The 20,885-nt window shown below is 45.6% G+C and overlaps 1 protein-coding gene across 1 annotated transcript in view; it reads left to right on the forward strand.

The window, feature by feature from the left end:
* Nucleotides 1–16,112, forward strand: part of LOC148089055 (glutamate receptor ionotropic, NMDA 2A-like) — a 77,598-nt gene extending 61,486 nt beyond the window's left edge. The window contains exons 12-20 of the mRNA XM_087802520.1: nt 235–388; nt 2,635–2,760; nt 2,822–3,051; nt 3,963–4,123; nt 4,497–4,689; nt 5,492–5,725; nt 10,124–10,307; nt 10,706–11,474; nt 12,142–16,112. Coding sequence (XP_087658646.1) covers nt 235–388; nt 2,635–2,760; nt 2,822–3,051; nt 3,963–4,123; nt 4,497–4,689; nt 5,492–5,725; nt 10,124–10,307; nt 10,706–11,474; nt 12,142–13,126 — 3,036 coding nt within the window. The 3' untranslated portion in view covers nt 13,127–16,112. The remainder of the gene's footprint in view (nt 1–234; nt 389–2,634; nt 2,761–2,821; nt 3,052–3,962; nt 4,124–4,496; nt 4,690–5,491; nt 5,726–10,123; nt 10,308–10,705; nt 11,475–12,141) is intronic.
* Nucleotides 16,113–20,885: the final 4,773 nt, after the last annotated feature.

A 20,885-nucleotide genomic window follows, 5' to 3' on the forward strand; every position in this document is an offset into this window, starting at 1 on the left:
GAAGTGATGAAGCGACGTTGATATAAAGTTGTAATTAGCCTGACGAAGATGCGGGGCGACACACGGCGCCGCGTCTCCGGGCGAGTTTGTGTGCCGAAGATTTTTCAAAATCCACGAGTCTTTTGTTTTTTTTGAGACGAGCGAGGGGTCCGGTCGAGACCGAGTCAGGCCGGGACTCGAGAGCTCCTCAAACCAGAAGGTTTCTGCGGCTGACCTTCTTCTCTCTGCCACTAGGTGGTGTACAAGAAAGCTGCCATGGCTGTCGGATCGCTGACCATCAACGAGGAGAGGTCGGAGGTCATCGACTTCTCTGTGCCCTTTGTGGAAACGGGCATCAGTGTGATGGTGTCGCGTAGCAACGGGACCGTCTCGCCGTCCGCCTTCCTGGGTAACCAGACGTGTCTGATCACAAGTCACGGGGGGTCGGGTCACGGGGGAGGTCAGAGGTGGGAACGTGGTGGTCCGCCGACACACGGCCCCTCCTGACGGATGGTTTAAACACACACGAGCGGTTCCCCGACATCCTATGGCCACATGAATATTTCCACCAGGAAGTGAAGCGTGTTTTCCTTCCTTCCGCAAAGTCGATAAACTGCCCCCGACCAGTGCGAGACTTAATGTGCTGCATTGTCATCGGAGCGAGGGAGAGGGCGCCGCAGGACGTGTTGTGCCGTGTGTGTGTTTCTGTGTGTCTTTGTGGTCTATATTTGTCTCTGTGTGTTTTTGTCTTTATGTTTGTCTGTGTGTGTGTGTGTGTGTGTGTGTTTGTATTTGTATTTGTGTCTGTACATCTGTGTTTGTGTGTGGGTATAACTGAGTGTGTTTGTCTGTTTATCTGTGTGTGTGTGTGTGTGTGTGTGTGTGTGTGTGTGTGTGTGTGTGTGTGTGTGTGTGTGTGTGTGTGTGTGTGTGTGTGTGTGTGTGTGTGTGTGTGTGTGTGTGTGTGTTTTTATTTGTTAATGTACAGTATATGTTTCTGTATATCTCTGTGTATGTGTCTGTATATCTGTGTGTGTGTGTATTTGTTTGTCCCTATACCTGTGTGTATCTGTGTATGTCTGTGTCTGTATGTCTGTCTGTGTTTATGTGTACATCTGTGTGTGGCTAGGTGTGTGTGTCTCTATATCTGTGTGTGTATATGTCTTGTGGAGGTGTGAGTCTGTGTATATTTTGGCGTTTGTTTGCGTTTGTCTGCGTTTGTGTGTTCAGATGTGTGTGTATATTTCTTTTGTTTATTTATTAAATTGTTTGTGTGTACGTGTTTCTACATTATTCTGTGTGTGTTTCTTTGTTTTTGTGTGTGTCCATATTTATTTTATTTATGATTTATTTATTTATGTCTGTGCATTAATTTGCATGTTTCGCTGAGTGTTTGTTTTTTGTATTTATTTGTGCGTCTGTGAGTGTCATTGTAAATTTATTTGTGTGCATGTGTGTGTTTCGGTGTATCTTTGTGTGTGTTTGTATTTGTGTCTGTACATCTGTGTTTGTGTGTGGGTATAACTGAGTTTGTTTGTCTGTTTATCTGTGTGTGTGTGTTTGTGTGTGTTTTTATTTGTTAATGTATATGTTTCTGTATATCTCTGTGTATGTGTCTGTATATCTGACTGTGTGTGTGTGTCTGTGTGTATTTGTTTGTCCCTATACCTGTGTGTATCTGTGTATGTCTGTGTCTGTATGTCTGTCTGTGTTTATGTGTACATCTGTGTGTGGCTAGGTGTGTGTGTCTCTATATATGTGTATGTGTGTGTATATGTTGTGTGGAGTTGTGAGTCTGTGTATATTTAGGCGTCTGTCTGCATGTTTGTGTGTTCAGATGTGTGTGTATATTTATTTTGTTTATTTATTTATTTTGTTTATTTATTAAATTGTTTGTGTGTACGTGTTTCTACATTTGTCTGTGTGTTTCTTTGTTTTTGTGTGTGTCCATATTTATTTTATTTATGATTTATTTATTTATGTCTGTGCATTAATTTGCATGTTTCGCTGCGTGTTTTCTTTTGTATTTATTTGCGTCTGTGAGTATGTGTCATTGTAAATCTATTTGTGTGCATGTGTGTGTTTCGGTGTGTCTTTGTGTGCGTGTGCGCGTGCTCTTGTGTGTCTGTGTGAGTCTGTGTTTTTCTGGGTATCAGTGATGGTTCAGTTTCTCTCAAACTCGTATTAGAGTCACCTCAGCGCACAATCTCTCGCTTCACTCATACATTCCTGCTGCTACTACACAAAACACATGTAGACTCACACACATACACACACATGGAAAGATCACACACTCAGCGGGGAACATCACACTTTTATTCTTCCCCCTTCTCCCCTATCTCCCCCTCTGGCGTCTCCCTCTCAAACTCTCATCCCAGGGAATAATGGGAAATATGGAAATGTTCTCCCCCACTCTCCCTCTCTCTCACCCTCTGTCTCCCCTCCGTCTCATCCCCTCCCTTTTTCATCCGTGTTTCGTTTTTCCTCCTCCATCACCCTCTCTTCCTCTCTCTCTCTCTCTCGCCCCTCCCTTCTCACTCTCAGCTCATTTTTAAAGTTCATTGTTTCTTCTTCGAGGAATCATTTGGGAAATGGTTGTTTACTGAACACATTCATTGTTTACCAGCACTTGTTAACATGCTGTTGCTCCCTCAGAGCCCTTCAGCGCCTCCGTGTGGGTGATGATGTTCGTGATGCTGCTCATCGTCACCGCCATCGCCGTCTTCCTCTTCGAGTTCGTGAGTCCGCTGGGCTTCAACCGCAACTTGGCCCAGGGCAAAGGTACCGCCGCCCCAGGCCGGTGTTTGTAGTGTTCCGGTCCTGACGCTCTCCTGCCCCGCAGACCCTCACGGACCTTCTTTCACCATCGGAAAAGCCATCTGGCTGCTCTGGGGTTTGGTCTTCAACAACTCTGTACCGGTCCAGAATCCCAAAGGAACCACCAGCAAGTTCATCGTGTCTGTTTGGGCCTTCTTCGCCGTCATCTTCCTGGCCTCCTACACTGCTAATCTGGCGGCCTTCATGATCCAGGAGGAGTTTGTGGACCAGGTCACGGGACTGTCCGACAAGAAGGTGATTAAGTGGAATGTCCAGATTATGACTAGATATCAATGTCAGATTACAGTCAAGATTAACACACAATCCAAATGTAAATTAAAATAAAGTTATTATCTACGCAGTTGAATCAGGAACAAAACTGGATTATCTCAAGGAAATTAAGAGAAGTTAAGAGCTTAAAGTTAATTAAAAATGTTTGAAAATGTCAGTTACAAAGTCTGAAGATGATCGATTAGAAACAATTCAATATGGACCTTAAAGACAAACGTTGAAATTATCCAACTACATAAAAGGAAAAAATGATCAGATTTAGAATCCAAATCCAAAATTAGTGTTTTTACACATTAACGAACATTCACACACACACACACAGACCAGCACCTGTAAAATCTCACAAAGACAAACACACAAACATGCAAACACACACAGAAAGACAATAAAAAAACAACACATTTAGAAAAACACATGCTTAGACAAACAAACAAAGAAAAACATAAAGAGACCAACAATCACACACACAGAAAAACAAAAAACAGACAAATACACTCGCACAGGCGAACACACACATAGAAACACTCGCACAGAACCACACAGACAAACACACACACACACAAAGAAACACAGCACACACACAAGATCAAATGTGAGTGTGCTGTGTCAGCAGAACTACGTCTTGCGCTCGGCTGGAGTTTCACTGATGTTTACTGAGGACTTCACTCGTCCATCTTCATTCTCCTCCTTTTGTCTCATCCTCCCTTACAAAAACCTAGACAAGGAAGTTTCTCTCAGATGGTCTCTGGCAGTTCTGATCCTCATCCTGGTAATGTGGACCTTCTCCTGATGAGGGCGGGTCATGAAAGCACCAGACCCGGATGGATGAAGTGGTGATCGTCTCTTCTCTAACCCCTCCCGTCTTGCTCCTCCAGTTCCAGAGTCCGTACTCCTACTCGCCTCCCTTCCGTTTCGGGACGGTCCCCAACGGCAGCACCGAGCGCAACATCCGCAAGAACTACCCGGACATGCACCAGTACATGACCAAGTACCACCAGACGGGGGTCCATGACGCGCTGGTCAGCCTCAAGACTGGGTACGATTCCTCCTAGCAACCGCACAGGCGGACCGGTTCTCTGTTGAGACCTAGGGATCCTGCGTCCCATTACTGCATCTGTCTGTGTTTGTTCTTCTCTCTCTTCTGAACGAGGACGGAGCCGTGTTGATCCGTTCTGTATGTCCTCAGTGACAGTTTGTTTCATCTGTGAGTGACGGAGAATCAGGGGGCGCTCTTGTCAAAGCCAATCCAGTTTACGCTCTTCAAACTTGTCCAGCGCGTCATCACACTTAACACGTTAACTCAACACCCGCTGACCCTGTTGACGCGGGTGAAGCCCTCAAACCGTAATTTGAGGGTCTGCGGGTCGAGGGCGTGAAACCACCGGGTGTCATGCTCCTCTCCTCTGCAGGAAGCTGGACGCGTTCATCTACGACGCGGCGGTGCTCAACTACATGGCGGGAAGAGACGACGGCTGCAAGTTGGTGACCATCGGCAGTGGCTACATCTTCGCCACCACTGGCTACGGCATTGCGCTGCAGAAGGGCTCCTACTGGAAGCGCCTGGTGGACCTGGCTATCCTGGGCATCATTGGAGACGGTGAGGTCTACGTGACGAGTCTGCGTGACCTTGTTGCGTTGTTGGTGTGTGTGTGCGTAGAAGGTTGGAGTATAACAAATCCAAATGCTGAACGCACTAAAGCGGCACACTTCACACCCCAGTTGTTTTATTGAGGGTATAACACAAACACACACACATTTAGACACACACACACCTCCTTTTTTTATCAATCCATCACAATCCTCCCCATTACAGGCGCTTCACGCCTCCTCCTCCTTCTCTACTCCTGCTCCGCACACCTCTATATCTCCTTAACTCTTTCCCCCCTTTTTCCTCATTTTTTCCTCCCTGCCTTCTTTTTGCAATCTCCTTTTTCACTCCAGCTTCCTTTCCTTCCCTTCCTCATCCTCTCTTCCACTTCAGTCTTCACGCCTCCTCACCTCTACCCTCTCATCCCATTTGAGCACCCCCGTATTATCTGCTCCCTAGTTCTGTCGTTTTTATCATCCCTTCTTCATTCCTTCCTCTCATCCTCCTCTAATTCAATTCCATCCTTTTTTCCCCCTCTTCTTTTCTTATTCCCATTCCCCCTCTTTCCTCCGACACCACACTTCTAATCCCGTTCCCCTTTCGCCTGGCCAGTCTATTTGGGTTCCTGACATGATGTGTGCTGTCAGATGCAAATCATCTGTCCGTGACCTGGATTAGAGCGCGAGTCAAAGTTGTCATCCTTACTTTGGCTCGGTAATGTCTCCTGAATCTGAGTTGTTTTGTTCCGTTTCTTCTGTTCAGCTGCGGAATAAACTCATGAAACAGGATTTTGACTTCTTCCGCCCTGCAGGGGAGATGGAGGAGCTGGAGGCCCAGTGGCTGACCGGCATCTGCCACAACGAGAAGAACGAGGTGATGTCCAGCCAGCTGGACATCGACAACATGGCCGGCGTCTTCTACATGCTGGCCACCGCCATGGGCCTGTCCATCCTCACCTTCATCTCCGAGCACCTCTTCTACTGGCGGCTCCGCTACTGCTTCACCGGCGTGTGCACGGGGAGGCCGGGCTTGCTCTTCACCATCAGCAGGGTGAGAATCCTGTGCTGCCAGCGCCCCCCACAGGCCGGCACTGTGGCAGCGCAACGAAACATTGATGCGGTTTCAACCCTGTGGATGGAAATTTAGTGTAATGTGATTTAAATCTCAGATGCAGGCAGCTCGAGAGAGGGAATGAGATGAGAGAGAGCATGTGGGCTACACAGACACACACACACACACACAAACACACACACACAGATAATTAGCTGCAGAAACAAAACTTAATTTACAAATTCTCTGGAAGCGTCTTAAAAGTGCTGGAGAGAAGGAGCGAGGAGATTGTTTGAAGGGAGGCTCGTCCTGCCGCCTCTCTTGCAGTTATTTATGCCGCTAAACTCAAACAAAGCAGTTAATTTTTAATCCTTCATCTGCCTGATTTGCCTAATCTTCGCTCGGGAATGCAAACTGTCTAAACAAGTGACGGAAAAAGTGCATCTGGTTTAGGATGTTCATGTCTTCATCCGTCTCACTGTAGAGGGGGACAGATCACCGCTGGAGGGTGTAGATGTGCATTTGGTCTTGTTACATTGTAGACGGGCATGTGGTGCCCGCCTAGATTAGCACATGCTGTCGATCAATCGTAGATGAGGATTCAGCACTGGTTGTAAAGAGCATTTGGTGGCGATAATGGATAAGCATTAGGTGCCAGTCCAGGATTAGGCCCCTGTGCCACTTGAAGAAGAGCATGTGGTGTCGATCTTTGATAAAGGCCCTTGTGCTTTTTGAAGAAGTGCATGTGGTGTCAGCCGTAGTTAAAGCCCTGATGCCGCTTGTTGAAATGCATGTGGTGCTAATCTTTGAAAAAGCCCTTGTGCCGTTAGAAGAAGAGCATGTGGTGTCGATCATATCGTAGTAGATGAGGCCATCGTGCCGCCTGGAAGAGCATGTGGTCCCAGGCTTGGATGAAGATGTGATGCTGCTCGTAGATGAGGCCCTGGTGCCACTTGTAGAAGAACATGTGGTGCCACTCGTATATAAGGCCCTGGTGCCGCTTGTAGAAGACTTAGAGGTGCTGCTTGTAGAAGAACATGTGGTGCCACTCGTATATAAGGCCATGGTGCCATTTGAAGAACATGTGGTGCCACTCTTAGATAAGGCCTTGGAGCTACTTGTAGAAGAACACGTGGTGCCACTCCTAGATAAGGCTCTGGTGCCGATGGAAGAAAAAAATGTGGTGCCACTCGTAGATATAGAAGAACATGTGGTGCCAGTCACAGATAAGGCCCTGGTGCTGTTTTAGAAGAACATTTTGGTGATGTGGTGCCACTCGCAGATAAGGCCCTGGTTCCGCTTGAAGAAGAACCTGTGGTGCCAGTCATAGATAAGGTCTTGGTGCCCCTTGTAGAAGAACAACTGGCGCCTCTTGCAGATAAGTAAGTAAGTAAAAGTTATTTGTAAAGCCTCTATCTAGACCAGGGTCACAAAGCGCTTTAACAATTAAAAACAATACACAGTTTAAATAAATACTTTAAAAGGCCAAGAGAAATAAGACAAACACAAGAGTCCCAGAAAATCAGGGAAAAGCACAAATAAAAATGTCTTAAGATGTTTCTTGAAGGAGTCAGTAGATCCATCATGCACAGAGGGAGAGGAAGATTGTTCCAAAGCTTAGGAGCAACAGCCTGGAAGGATTTCTTTCCTCTGGTCCTGAACTGTGTGCAGTAGATTCTGATCCACAGACCTCAGAGCCCGAGATGGGGTGTAAGACTGGATCAGATCACTGATGTAAGGAGGAGCTTGACCATAAATAGCTCTGAAAGTAAGAGCCAGAATTTTAAAATTGATTCTGAAAGAAACTGGCAGCCGGTAACCGTGGAAATGTGAGTTCTTCTACTAGAGCAGGTCAGAATTCGCTTTTCAATGTTATGTATTAACTGCAGCTGAGACAGCTCCTTCTTGTTCAGGCACAAAAACAAACTGTTTCAATAGTGTAAACAAGGTGACACAAACGCATGGATTACAAGCTCCAGATCGTCATCAACAAAAATGTGGTGAGAAACATTAGGAAATCTCTGAATGATTTTACCCAGGGGAATCAAGTACAGCAAAAATAATAGGACTCAAAACAGAACCTTGAGGGACTCCACACAACAGATCCGCTTATTCAGACCTCATTTGAAACAGCGCCCAGAAAGGTATGACGAGAACCACTGTAATACAGACCCAGACAGTCCCACTTCATCCCTCAGTCTTCTCAGCAGGATCTGGTGATCAACTGTGTCAAAGGCTGAGGACAGATCGTAGAGAACCAGAACAGTGTATTTACCTGGATCAACTGACATTATGATGTCACTGGACACTTTCAGTAAGGCTGTCTCCGTACAGTGATGTTTACGGAAGCCAGACTGAAACTTCTCATGAATGTCGCTCTGATCCAGGAACAAAGACAGCTGCTCAGACACCACCTTCTCCAAGATCTTGGACAAGAAAAGGGGGCTTAGAAATAGACCTGAAATTACTGAGGACAGTCACTTATAAGCCTGGCTTTAAAGGCTCCACAATGGCATGTTTAAATGCATTGACAAAAAAAACCCTGAGGAAAGGGAGAGGTTCACCATATTGGTAACACAGGGCCCAATTACATCAAACACTTTCATAAAGAGCCTCTAGGAAGGACTGATCCAGTATCTCAACACAATTATGGGTAAAACAGTGAATCGAATTGTCGACGTTAAGGCAATCATTGAAGGAAAGAAGGTCAAACATAGCAGAAAAAAATGCAGTATCGCTGAGATGACACGCCTCTTACTTTACTTTCAAGGGCTTAGGTTCAGGGAAGAAGTCCAGGTAAAAGAAGACAAGAGAATGATCACTCAGATGGTCATCATGTACAGACAAATTAGAAATGTCCAGGCCAAAAGTAAAAACTAAGTCTAAAATGTGGCCTTTTTGGTGAGTGGGTTCAGAAATGTGTTGCTGCAAATTAAAGGCTTCTGTCAAAGTTAAAAGTTATTTTGCAGAGCAAGATGTGACATCATCAACATGAAGATTTAAGTCTCCAAGAATAAGAGCAGATTCCATTTTAATAATAGAAGATAAAAAAGTACACTACAACAGCAGCCAGCAAGAAACATTTAATTAAGATTAATAAACTCTTCCTCTCTCTGCCATGTCTCTGAAAAAAAAAAAAAATCCAACTTTTCTCTTGAGGAGATCATTCAGAGAAAAGGATGTATTTGCAATGGAGCGAGCATTCAACAGGCCAATATGCAGCACTGATGATGTCACTGAGGCTGGGACAGCCGAGCTGTTTGTTTGTTGCTGTTTTTGTGACTTTCTATATGTGTATGTTGCTGTGTTTGTGTTGGTCTGTATATGTGTGTTGGTGTGTTTAGGTGTTTCTGTAGTTGTGTGTGTGTGTCTGTTGGTGTGTTTGTGTCGTTCTGCAGAGGTGTGTGTGTTAGTGTGGTTCTGTAGTTGTGTGCGTGTGTTTTGCTGTGTTTGTGTGGTTCTGTAGTAGTGTGCTGGTGTGTTTGTGTGGTTCTTTAGTTGTGTGTGTGTGTGTGTGTATTTTGCTGTGTTTGTGTGGCTCTGTAGTTGTGTGTGTCTCTGTTGGTGCATTTCTGTGGTTCTGTATTTTAGTGTGTGTGTCTGTTGGTGTGTTTGTGTAGGTGTGTGTGTGTGTGTGTGTGTGTGTGTGTGTGTGTGTGTGTGTGTGCGTGCGTGCGTGCGTGCGTGCGTGTGTGCGTGCGTGCGTGCGTGCGTGCGTGCGTGCGTGCGTGCGTGCGTGCGTGTGTGTGTGTGTGTACTCTTGTCTCTGCATGCACCATCAACATGCTGCAGGTTAAGTGGCTTGACAGCGTCTCTTCAGTCTCAGAGCTCCTCCAGTGACATCATCACCTAAATTAAATTTACCGGCGCCTCTGAGAGACTCATCTAAAGAAGTGGTCATTATCTCACTCACCGCCTCACACAACCAAATGAGGTTAAAGTCTTCGAGTAAAGGCACTCGAGGAGTGAACAGAGGGCTCGGCTAATTTACCTTCCAAGAAAAATAAGTGCTTCTTTGAAACATCTGCTCCTCAGTAAGCTCCTCTGTTGTCTCTGCACACACTCCTCCACCTCTTTCTTCTCCTTCTCTTCAAATTCCACTTTTTCTACTTCCTCCTCCTCCTGCTTTTCCTTCTCTTCTTCCTTCTCTAGTCCCTCCTAATCGTTCTTCTCCTTTTCTAGTTCTCTAGTTGTTTATTTGTGTTTGGTTATGTTTGTTTATGTGTGTGTGAATGGTTTTTTGGGTATGACTGTGTGTTTGTTTAGATACGTTTAAATGTGTGTGTGCGATTCAGGGTTGGTTCGGTCACTCAGTGGGCTTTGGGCTCAACAAGTTGAAAGTGTGGATTTAAACTTAAAAGTAGTAACACTTGTTCGAACCATTGTCTTCCCCTTCAGGGCATCTGGAGCTGCATTCACGGGGTCCACATCGACATGAAGAAGAAGAATCCCGAGCTGGACTTCAGTCCTCAGGCCAACATGCTTCACTTGCTCAAGTCTGCCAAGTCCATGGCCCTGTCGTCCCCGAAACGCAACACCGTCCTGCTTCAGCCCAGCATCATGGACGTGATGACAGGGAAAGGTACGTCATTTGTGGCTCGTTTCCATCTAAAACATTGATCTAATTAACTTAGGGAACTTTTCATTTGATAAAGCCAAAAGAGACACTGAAAGTTTAAAAAGTTTTCTGTTTTTGGAAGCTTATCCGTTGACATTATCTGTGTTCTTTATCTTTAAATTGAACTGCAATTTCGAACGAACCATCAAACTTTAAATGATCTGGTGGAAACTGCAGTCTAAACGGACAACATCATCTGTTGATAATCCGGTGTTCTCAGACGGCTTCACCTTGAAGTGACCTCTGGGTTTTAACGACATCGACAAAGCGTGTGATTGGTTGTCAGCCAGCCGGGGAAAGAGATAAATCCTGTTCAACCATCGCGGCGATTGTATCTGAGGTGCTTCTTCCTTGTCTCCTAGGTAACTCACTCCACAGTCTGCCGCAAAAGGCTCCTGGTCTCTATAGCAACGCCAGTGGTCCACAGGGCTTCTTTTCGTTGTCCGGGCGACACAAGAACCTCCTGAACAATGCCACGCCGTTTCCTGTGCAGCAGAAAGGTCCGCCAATCCCAACCAGCCCCAACAAGCCACAGCTTTCAATCACCAACGACAACGGGAAAAGCCGTGTGCCCGGTCCAGCCCTCGCAGCGTCTAAGCCACGAGCGCTCTGGAAGAAAAGTGTGGAAACTATAAAGACCCAGCCACCGGCTGTGTCGCCTGGTTCTGGAACTAGTCCGACCCCTGCCTCCGGCCCCCCACAGATGAAGAGCCAGCGCTACATCCCTGAAGACCCCCAACATTCTGACCTCTCCGAGTGCTCCAGCCGCCCACCATCGCACAAGGACTCTGACTCCATGGCAATGAGGGGAGGATTCAAGGCTGTAAATCAGCTGAGGAAAAGAGGAGGTGGAGGTGGCGGGGGTCCAGGCAGCGGAGGATCCAAGATCTACTCCATTGACTCGGACCAAGCGAGTCTCCAGTCTGCACCTCTGTACCAGCGGGACAGTCAGGGAGGCAGTGACGAGCACAGCTACCCCCCTGACCTGTTCCCGCCAGAAAGCAACTATGCGCTCCAGTGTGACGGTCCCGTCCTGCAGCTGAGCGCCAGCCTGCTGCACCACAGCCACAGCGCCGAGGCCGACCTACACTCGCTCAAGGACAAGAAGTACAGCACCTACACCCACAGCAGGTACACCACCGCTCTGTTGTTGTCGTCCCTTTTTTTAGGTTTCACAAGACACTGTTTTTTTCTATTTTCAAGAAAATCTATACAATAACCTTTATAGTTTTACCTTGACCCTAGCGGTAAGAGGCGCTGTTATTTACTTAATATCATCAAGAAGCTTTCCACGTCCCATATGTAAAGAAAAAACTGTTGTTGTGTTGAGGTTCACAAAGCTCATGAATGCACCGTGATCGTTCCTGACGATTGCAGGAGAAAGTTGTTGCTGTCCATGACACATTCATCTTGTATTTTCAACTTCTGTGTCATGAAAGTGTGAACAAAGTCGTTTTTTTTCTCACATGGACAGTCCTTGTTCAAGCCTACAGGACTATGAGTTTCTTGTTGTTAACGTCAGCACCACAGGTGTGTCTTCTAGACAACGCTGCAAGCGCGATCGTCTGTCTGCAGCAGTGGAAGTGAGAAACACAAACACAGTGAAACACGATGAAGTCAAAAGTTGTTTGTCAGTTATTCCACTGCTGGCCTTGTTTTCTGGTAATCCAGGTGAAAAAGTATAAATTCCACTTTTTATTAAACAGGTTGTCTTATGCCCTATTGCTAATAAAAAAAAGGTACACATTCGCCTCCAGGGGACACTGCAACATTGACACTACTCACCCTCTCTTTACAGTGTCAAGGACAAGAGTGGAGGTTCCTTCGACGCTCCAGGATCCGGATCGCAGGGAGTCAAGCCAGGGCAGTGCCGCTCCTGTCTAACCAAGATTGGCGGCTTCTCTGGATTGTACACGGTGCGCTCGCCACCGGCTCGCTGCGACGCCTGCGCTCACCTCGGGAATCTGTACGACATCAGTGAGGACCATCTGCACTCCCACTTCTCCCAGACGCATCCACACAGTGGCGACATGTTCACTCACTACCTTCCCCAAAGCGAGCTGGGTCTAGTGGGCGAGGGGGACGGCCTGGTGAGCCACTTTGAGCCCTCGCCAACTTCACCGTCTCCCCTCACCACGCCGACGTCGGCCCAGCACCTCCAGCTTAGTCGACAGCACTCGTACGAGAACGTGCTTCCGGACGACGTTCCCGAACGGCAGCCTCACACTCATCTTCGGGGTCTTAGCCTGCCAGACAGAGAAAGGGACCGGGAACTAACACTGGACGAGGGGGCTTACGCAAACGTCCTCACAATGCGCTCAGACCGTCCCTTTAGCAGTCGCAGTCCGCCATCGCCGTCGCCCTCACACCACCAAAGCCTAGACGCCCCTCTTCCGCTCCCCCGCCGCTCCAAAAGTCTGTTTCCAGACCGTCCCTCACACAACCCTTTTCTCCAGTCTGCCCCTGGCACCGTGCAGCGAGAACCTGCCTCACAGGCTGTCGCTCGCCTGCCACAGAGAAATTCTGCCCACGAGCTCTACAAGCAACGGAATCCGCTCTCACTGACGCTCGGTAACCATGGCAGCCATCATATCAACCAGCATGGCAGCCATCTTGACCAGCAAGCATTCTACCCTCAGCAGGAGCCCCCCATAGTGGCCTACATGGTCCCTCCTGCCGCCTCGCAACCCATGAGCTACGTGACAGCGCCGCGGGCCTCCAGTGCAGGCGGCAACCGTCCACGGCTTTACCGCAGAATGCCCAGCATTGAGTCTGATGTCTGAGAGAGACACACACACTCTCACACACACACTCTCACTAGTAATGTGTGTTTGTGTGCTACTGGACCAAAGCACATGAGGGAACACAAAGACTGTAGCCTACGAGAAAAGGAAGTCAACGGGGTTAATGGTGATACCAAGAAGGGTTGAGGCCACAGGGGAACACCTGGAGGCACGACACAAGATAAAGAGAGTGTGTAAGTGTTAGTGTGTGTTCTTGCCTCAAGCGCTGAGCAGCGAGGCACAAATTGACAGAAGAAGACAGATCCCAGTCCAGGTGGAGAGGACGCTGCGCAGAAATCTCTCCGACAACCTCGGCATCTCACCAGCCTGTCCCACTCACACCGGAAAACAATACGACTCCTGCTGAACTCGAAGAGACGGACGATTGTCTCATGGAGAGGCAGGAGACGGATCCCGTCGCTGTAAAAAAAAACACACTGTGTCCATTTTTTTAGGGAAAGACTGTTTGTAACTGTTGATGTCAGCTAATTGAACATTCCAAATGAGGAGAGATAATGGCCGCCGGCCTCTCAGGATGAGAGAGTGTGTTCTCGTGTTTCTATATCCAGAGACGTAAACTTTAGCATTTGTTGCTTCCTCTTTAGCTTCAGGTCACACTTGCATGCTTCCTACCGCCCTGTGCTACACACACTCCCAACAGGGTCATATATGCACACACACATAAAGCAGTAGTTGAGTAGTTTAGAGTGTGTGTGAACAATGCTACGAGGACGCCTCTATTGTGCACTTGGTAGATTTTATACCACCCGACGCGTCGTTGAACCAAAAACACTTTTCTACTAAACCTCCATGGACATCTGCTCTCAAGTCATCGCGTACAACGCCAGGAACGAATCCTTTTGTTAGCATCTCTGGCTAATTCTGCCTCCATCGTCCTCTTGCTCGTACGGCTCCACACGACTTGTTTTCATTTGGAAACAAGAGGGATTAAAATCAATAAATGTTCAATAATAACAATATTAATACATGAATAAGTCAACTTCAGAAAGGGTGAACACTTTATAAAATCTACTGTTCACATAAGTCTCTGGTGTTTACACTATAATGATGGTGTTTGTCAAAAAAAACTAAAATTTTGATTAATTGAAAACGTTTCTATGGTAACAGAGATTTACAACAACAACAAGAGCGTCTTCCATGTGTTTGCTTTTTTATAATCAAAGATTTCAGTCTGTTAAAATCAAGCACAAAAGTCTGTTGCTTTTCACCTGGTTCCCCCCGTAGATGTCGGGAGTGAGTATTTGTACCGTTCCATACTCTTAACTCTCTCTCTCGCTCAACGCTTCTGTCGTTGACCAATTAACATTCTACGACAGACCAAAGCTGGTAAGACGGTCCTCCCCAGTACAGACGCCAAAGTTTCATTACTTTCTACTTTTATTTAACCTAGGTGTTTTGCTACGACTGATTTTAGCTGAAACTTGACACTCAAAACTGGTTACGGCTGCGACCATGTTGCCAAAAACTTGGATTTTAAGGCAAACATCATATTTAGTGTGAGGGAAACTTAAACATAATTATTTCCTGAAAAGATTTGATTGTCTTTAAAACAATTCAGACGTTGCAAAACCATGAATCAATGACAGCAGATTTTGTCATGAACATGGGTCTTCCAAACTGGCCTGTCACCTTCTAGCATGGACCTCAAGTTACGAAACCTCAGTCGTGTGGACGCCGCCCGGTCAGAGAGCTAAGAGCCTAAAATCTGCTCTTTTTTTTCATATCAAGGCTTTGCTAATGTCTCAGAGAATTAGCTGCTGAGCTCTTCACCTGCCAAGATGGGCTGCGACTTGTGCAGTGTCAGGTGTTTCCGGAGAGAGCCCTTGATAATTTTGTCACCGCATTTATCCATTAGTGGCCAAAATAGAAAACCTTGACCTCAAGGTTTTTGGTTAGGAGTACCTAAGGGGGGACGATTGGGGTACCAATATCCAGTCATTAAACAAATCGGACTTGTTGTTAGCGAGAGCCGCCACAGTTACTCAACCAGAAATACCCAATGAACTAGTGCAACTTTCTGTCATATGTTTGGTAGGAACACAAGATTTGAGTGACACGACCCCGAAGGACCAGACTATAGGAGACGCACCTTCTCGGATAGTTCGGTGGAAACATATGTGACAGAAGAATACAAGCGTCCTCAGAATCCCAGCAAAGGCTGACGGAGCCGACGCACCGACACGTCCCTGCCCACGTATAGCCCGCTATATATAACCCTGAAGAAGCACCTTGGAGCGACCCCTGCTGGCTGCTTTTATGCACAATATCAGGTTGCAATATTCTTCTTCTGTACAGTTTCAGTTCGATGTTTTGGTTTCTTGGGTTTGAAAGTGTTTCTTTATAACAACTTGGCATTTTAATCTTTTAACCTTCGACTGGCATGTTTTAGATTTGTGGATTCTTTTCTTCCTGGAGTTGTCGCCGGCTGAATCATGAATAATGCCGGGCCAGCCTGCGTGGTACGATTCCTCCGCCCACGTCCCTCACTACTGTGAGAGTGTTTCACCCCGGAGTGTGTCAGTGTGTGTTTTCTAGCACTGTGGAGATTTATATAAGACAGAGATGAGGTGTGTATCAGCTTTGTAGTGTGTGTTTGTTTCATTTCTCTCGTCCCACACGTCACCTTTGACCTGTTACTCATACCGTCTGTTCACAACTTTTCAGTACCACACTAACCTTCTGTTCCAGTTTGTGTGTGACACACTTGTGTTTCTGGAGGTACTTTTGTTTTTCTGGGGTTCTCGTGCACCTTCACTACCTTCCACCGTGGTTCCTTACCCCGACTGTGATGTCACTGCTGGCGCAGCACAACGCCAGCCGCTCCTGTGGGCAGGAGGCGTGTGGTTCCGCCGGTCCTGTCACACGTGTAGAAGTTCAGGGGTTTCTAAGATACCGTTGTGATGTAAATACCTTGTCACTCAGTACCTCTGTACAATGTGTAAATAAGTAAAGTTACATTTTTCTACGTGTCCGGCTGTCGTCTGCTTCATCTGTTCTTCCTGTGGTGACGATGACACATTCAACAGTGTTTTAAAATATAAGTTCATACACATTAATAGATGATGCCAACAAAAAAAAACAGGTCCCAGTGAATCACAGTGAGACAGTGGCGAGGTATGACCTTCAACAGGCGGAGTTTAACTATCGCCTTCTTTTTTTTTAAATAAAAAAGCTTCAAAACAGGAGAAGAAAATCTCTAATAATTGATCAAGGTCTGGAGTTCCAGGTGGATTCAGGGAGGTTTCAAAGAGCAAAAGGGGGGGTTCGCTGATTCGATATACATCAGAAGGGTTTCTTGATTTGGGTTAAAAGAGTTGTTAGCATGTAGCGATTTTTCCACATGCATTTTCGACAAGCTCAGTGTAACTTTCCTTTTTTTCATTCACACGTTTAAGACGACGTGGAGCGACTGCTGGTCCATAGTTACACTCATCTGTCTGTCTTTTGCCGTCTACTCTTTCATCTGACCAATCATCGCATTCGTCCATCTTCACACTGTTTGTGTGTTTATCAGTGTCCTGCTAAAATAGCTTATTTTTCTTTTTTTTTAAACATTTATCTCCCCGAGGACACAAACGCCCTAATCTTGGCTGAAGTGGGACAACACTTACACACACACACACACACACACAGGCCCCGGGATCTGTCACACAGTGCCGACCAGCTGCAGAGAAGATGGAGGGAAGAGAAAGGAGGGGAACAAAGGAGAAGAAGCTGCAACCGTGGAGACTCCTGAACCAACGCATGAACTCTGTGCGTTGTGAGTCTGTGTGTGTTACTCAAGTTCACTCTCATCAATGTATTCACCGATCACTTCATCACATGTTCACTCATCAGTGTGTTTTCAATGAGTGTTCACTCTAATAACTTTCTGTGTGTGTGTGTGTGTGTGTGTGTGTGTGGGGGTGTGTGTGTGTGTGTGTGTGTGTCTGTCAGAGGTCTTAATGCCTTCTGACATGATCCATATGTTCATCTCTTCATCAGTGCAGAGACGTTATTTAATGACCAGAACCGGGCCGCACCACATGTCCTCTTGTTCTAGAATCAGTGGAACATTCTGGATCAGGACTCGGCTCCATGTTTGCCCTGCAGTGGATCTCACACACACACACACACACACACACACACACCAGCGCGATGAAGCAGATAAATGAGGATAATTAATTTCCCGGATTAAGAGCTCGTCCATCTGAGCGGGCCTGCGGCAGATCCAGAGTCCTGCACGACGTGGGAGCTGCAGGGCCCCTGCTGGAGGCCCGGCCCAAGACCCCCAACATCCTCATTAGCGGCCCACACACTTAATACATGTGTGTGTGTGTGTGTGTGTTGATGTGTGTGTTTAAAGTGAGAGCAGCAGCCTACACAGAAAACCAACACATGAAAATTCATGAGGACCCGGCGACGCCTACTCACACGTACTAAAAATACTGAAGTCGAGCTTCGTCAGAGAGGAAGAGGAGGGAGAGATGAAGAGAGGAGGAGGAGGAGAGAAGATGAGAGAGGTGTAACATGAAGCCCAGAAGAGAAAAATATAGTTGCATCCAAGTTGGAGATCTATTCTCAGCCCGCAGCGGTCAGTGTGTGTCTGTGTCGACGTGTGTGTTTCTTCGATAGTGTGAAGAAATGAAAAACTCTTTCTCCACTTATTGACATCCGAGCGTGTGTGTGTGTGTGTGTGTGTGTGTGTGTGTGAGTGTGAGACTGATGCAGACTGACGGTGTGCAGCGTTGTCGGCCGTCCTGCAGCAGAGAAGGTGGGAGTCAGATTTTATTTGTGACTTCAGGACTGAAGCACAAGAAGAAATATTCACGGTTCAGATGGTGGTGCTCTTTCTCACACACACACACACACTCACACACACACATAACAAGTATCACTAGATGTGTTTCTGCCACAAGATATGAAAACAAGTTTCACTCGACTAAACAATCTACAAACTTCTGCTCTCATCGCACAACAGAGATGTACAAGGTTCTCTGGTCTATTTCATGAGTTCTGTTTGGTTTAGTTACATTATTTTTGCACATATTCTTTGAAAATGTGCTTTTCTTTGAATCAAATGTTCATCATTTCATAATTGAATGAATAGTCTTGATACTAAACTGTATGTTTCTTTCAAAATAAAAGCATCATCATCGTCCATTGCAGCGTTAAACAAGCCATGGATTGCTAAACTTCAACATGCTAATGCTAACGTCGCAAACTAGCACCTCAGCTAAATGAGCGGCCTTGAGTGTGTCACAACTCTCTGACAACACGACAACCAACCACACAATCTTTCACCTTCAGTTGTGACCGGACAGAAACCTGCCGGCCCATCTTTATGACCTTGAGCGTGACCTTCAGTCCCATGACAGCACAACAGCTCAAACTTCTTGAAAACTGCATCCCTGAGGTCCACAATAGATGTGACGCGTGACTAATGACAGCTGCTACACTTGCTCACACACACACACACACACACACACACACACACACACACACACACACACACACACACACACAAACACGTAAATAGCTCTGCCAGGCTATGTTTATGCTAAATGCTGTATGCTAATGAGGCTGCTTCCAGGTTCAGAATTAGAGTTGAACAATTTGAGTATATTTAGCTCTAATAACTGAGCTAATACACCATTACCCTTCACAAACACACACGCATACACACACGCACGCACACACACACACCCACACACACACAGCTGACTGCCTAAGCAACAAGCAGGTGAACTTCCTCCTCCTCACATCGTTTAGTTCTGTTTGTTTTGTTTTCTCTCTTCTGTTAATGATTACGCTTCAGGCGGGAGGATGCGGGTGCGCTTGTGTCGATCACCTCCTCCTCCACACATCAGCAGCTCCTCAACTCCAGCATCCCTTTCAGCCGCTCCAGGAACAACCGTCAGCGCCGTCGTCATCTTCGTCGTCGCATCTTCGTATCGTCATCTTTATCTTCATCTTTGTCTTCATCTTTGTCTTCATCTTTATCATCATCATCAAAATACTAGTCGTCGTCGTCGTCGTCGCCATAATCAATATCATCATCATCATAATCAATATCATCATCATAATCAATATCACCATCACCATCACCATCACCATCACCATCACCATCACCATCACCATCACCATCACCATCACCATCACCATCATCATCATAATCAATAACATCATCATCATCATCATCATCATCATCATCATCATCAATATCATCGTAATCATCATCATCATTATCAAAATCATCATCATCATCATCAAAATCATCTTCATCATCATCATCATCTTCATCATCATCAATATCATCATAATCATCATCATCATAATCAAAATCATCATCATCATAATCAATATCACCATCACCATCACCATCACCATCACCATCACCATCATCATCATCATCATAATCAATATCAATATCAATATCAATTTCAATATCATCATCATAATCAATATCATTATAATCATAATCATAAACATAATCAATATCATCATCATCATCATCATCATCATCAATATCATCATGATCATCATCATCATGATCAAAATCATTATCATCATCATCATCTTCATCATCATCAATATCATCATAATCAACATAATCAACATAATCAAAATTATCTTCATCATCATCATCATCTTCATCATCATCATCTTCATCATCATCATCAATATCATCATATTCATCATAATCATAATCATCATCATCATCATCATCATCATCATCATCATCATCATCATCATCATCATAATCAAAATAATCATCATCATAATCAAAATCATCTTCATCATCATCATCATCATCATCATCATCATCATCATCATCATCATCATCATCTTCATCATCATCATCATCATTATCATCATCATCAATATCATCATAATCATCATCATCATAATCAAAATCATCATCATCATAATCAAAATCAAAATCATCATCATCATCATCATCATCATCATCATCATCATCATCATCATCATCATCATCTTCAACATCATCATCATCATCTTCAACATCATCATCATCATCATCATCATCTTCAACATCATCATCATCATCATCATCATCATCTTCAACATCATCATCATCTTCAACATCATCATCATCTTCAACATCATCATCATCATGATCATCATCATCATCTTCAACATCATCATCATCATGATCATCATCATCATCTTCAACATCATCATCATCATCATCATCATCTTCAACATCATCATCATCATCATCATCATCATCTTCAACATCATCATCATCTTCAACATCATCATCATCATCATCATCAATATAATCATCACTAACTCTAAGTTGAAAGGGTGTCAGTTCTACTCTCTATATTTGAGGGATCACTTTGATGTCACTTCAAGATTCAGAAATAGTCATTTTCATGTTTGTGTTTGTGTCCTGAAGAGTTCCTCTGGACGGCCTGAGCTCCTCCGGGAGAGTCGCTCACTCTCAGCACTCGTCAGTGTCAAAAGCTGCTGAGGGCGGATCGCTAACCTTTTCACGCTCTTGACTGAGGCCATGAACGATCCAGCTGCGACCGCTCTGACGACACGTTATCGATTCATCCGTGAAACTCTCTGCCTCGGAGAAGACTCGCCGAAGAAAGACGTAACTGGTCCACGGGCGCGCCCGCCATCATCGCCCTCCATGTTCATCCGTGAAATAAACACCCTTTTTAGCATTTGAAGAATCATGGACGAGACCGTTCTGGACCTTCTTTAGATCACGAACCAAAGC

Source organism: Callionymus lyra, chromosome 1, assembly GCF_982586985.1.
Source record: "Callionymus lyra chromosome 1, fCalLyr1.hap1.1, whole genome shotgun sequence".
NCBI classification, from domain to species: domain Eukaryota; kingdom Metazoa; phylum Chordata; class Actinopteri; order Syngnathiformes; family Callionymidae; genus Callionymus; species Callionymus lyra.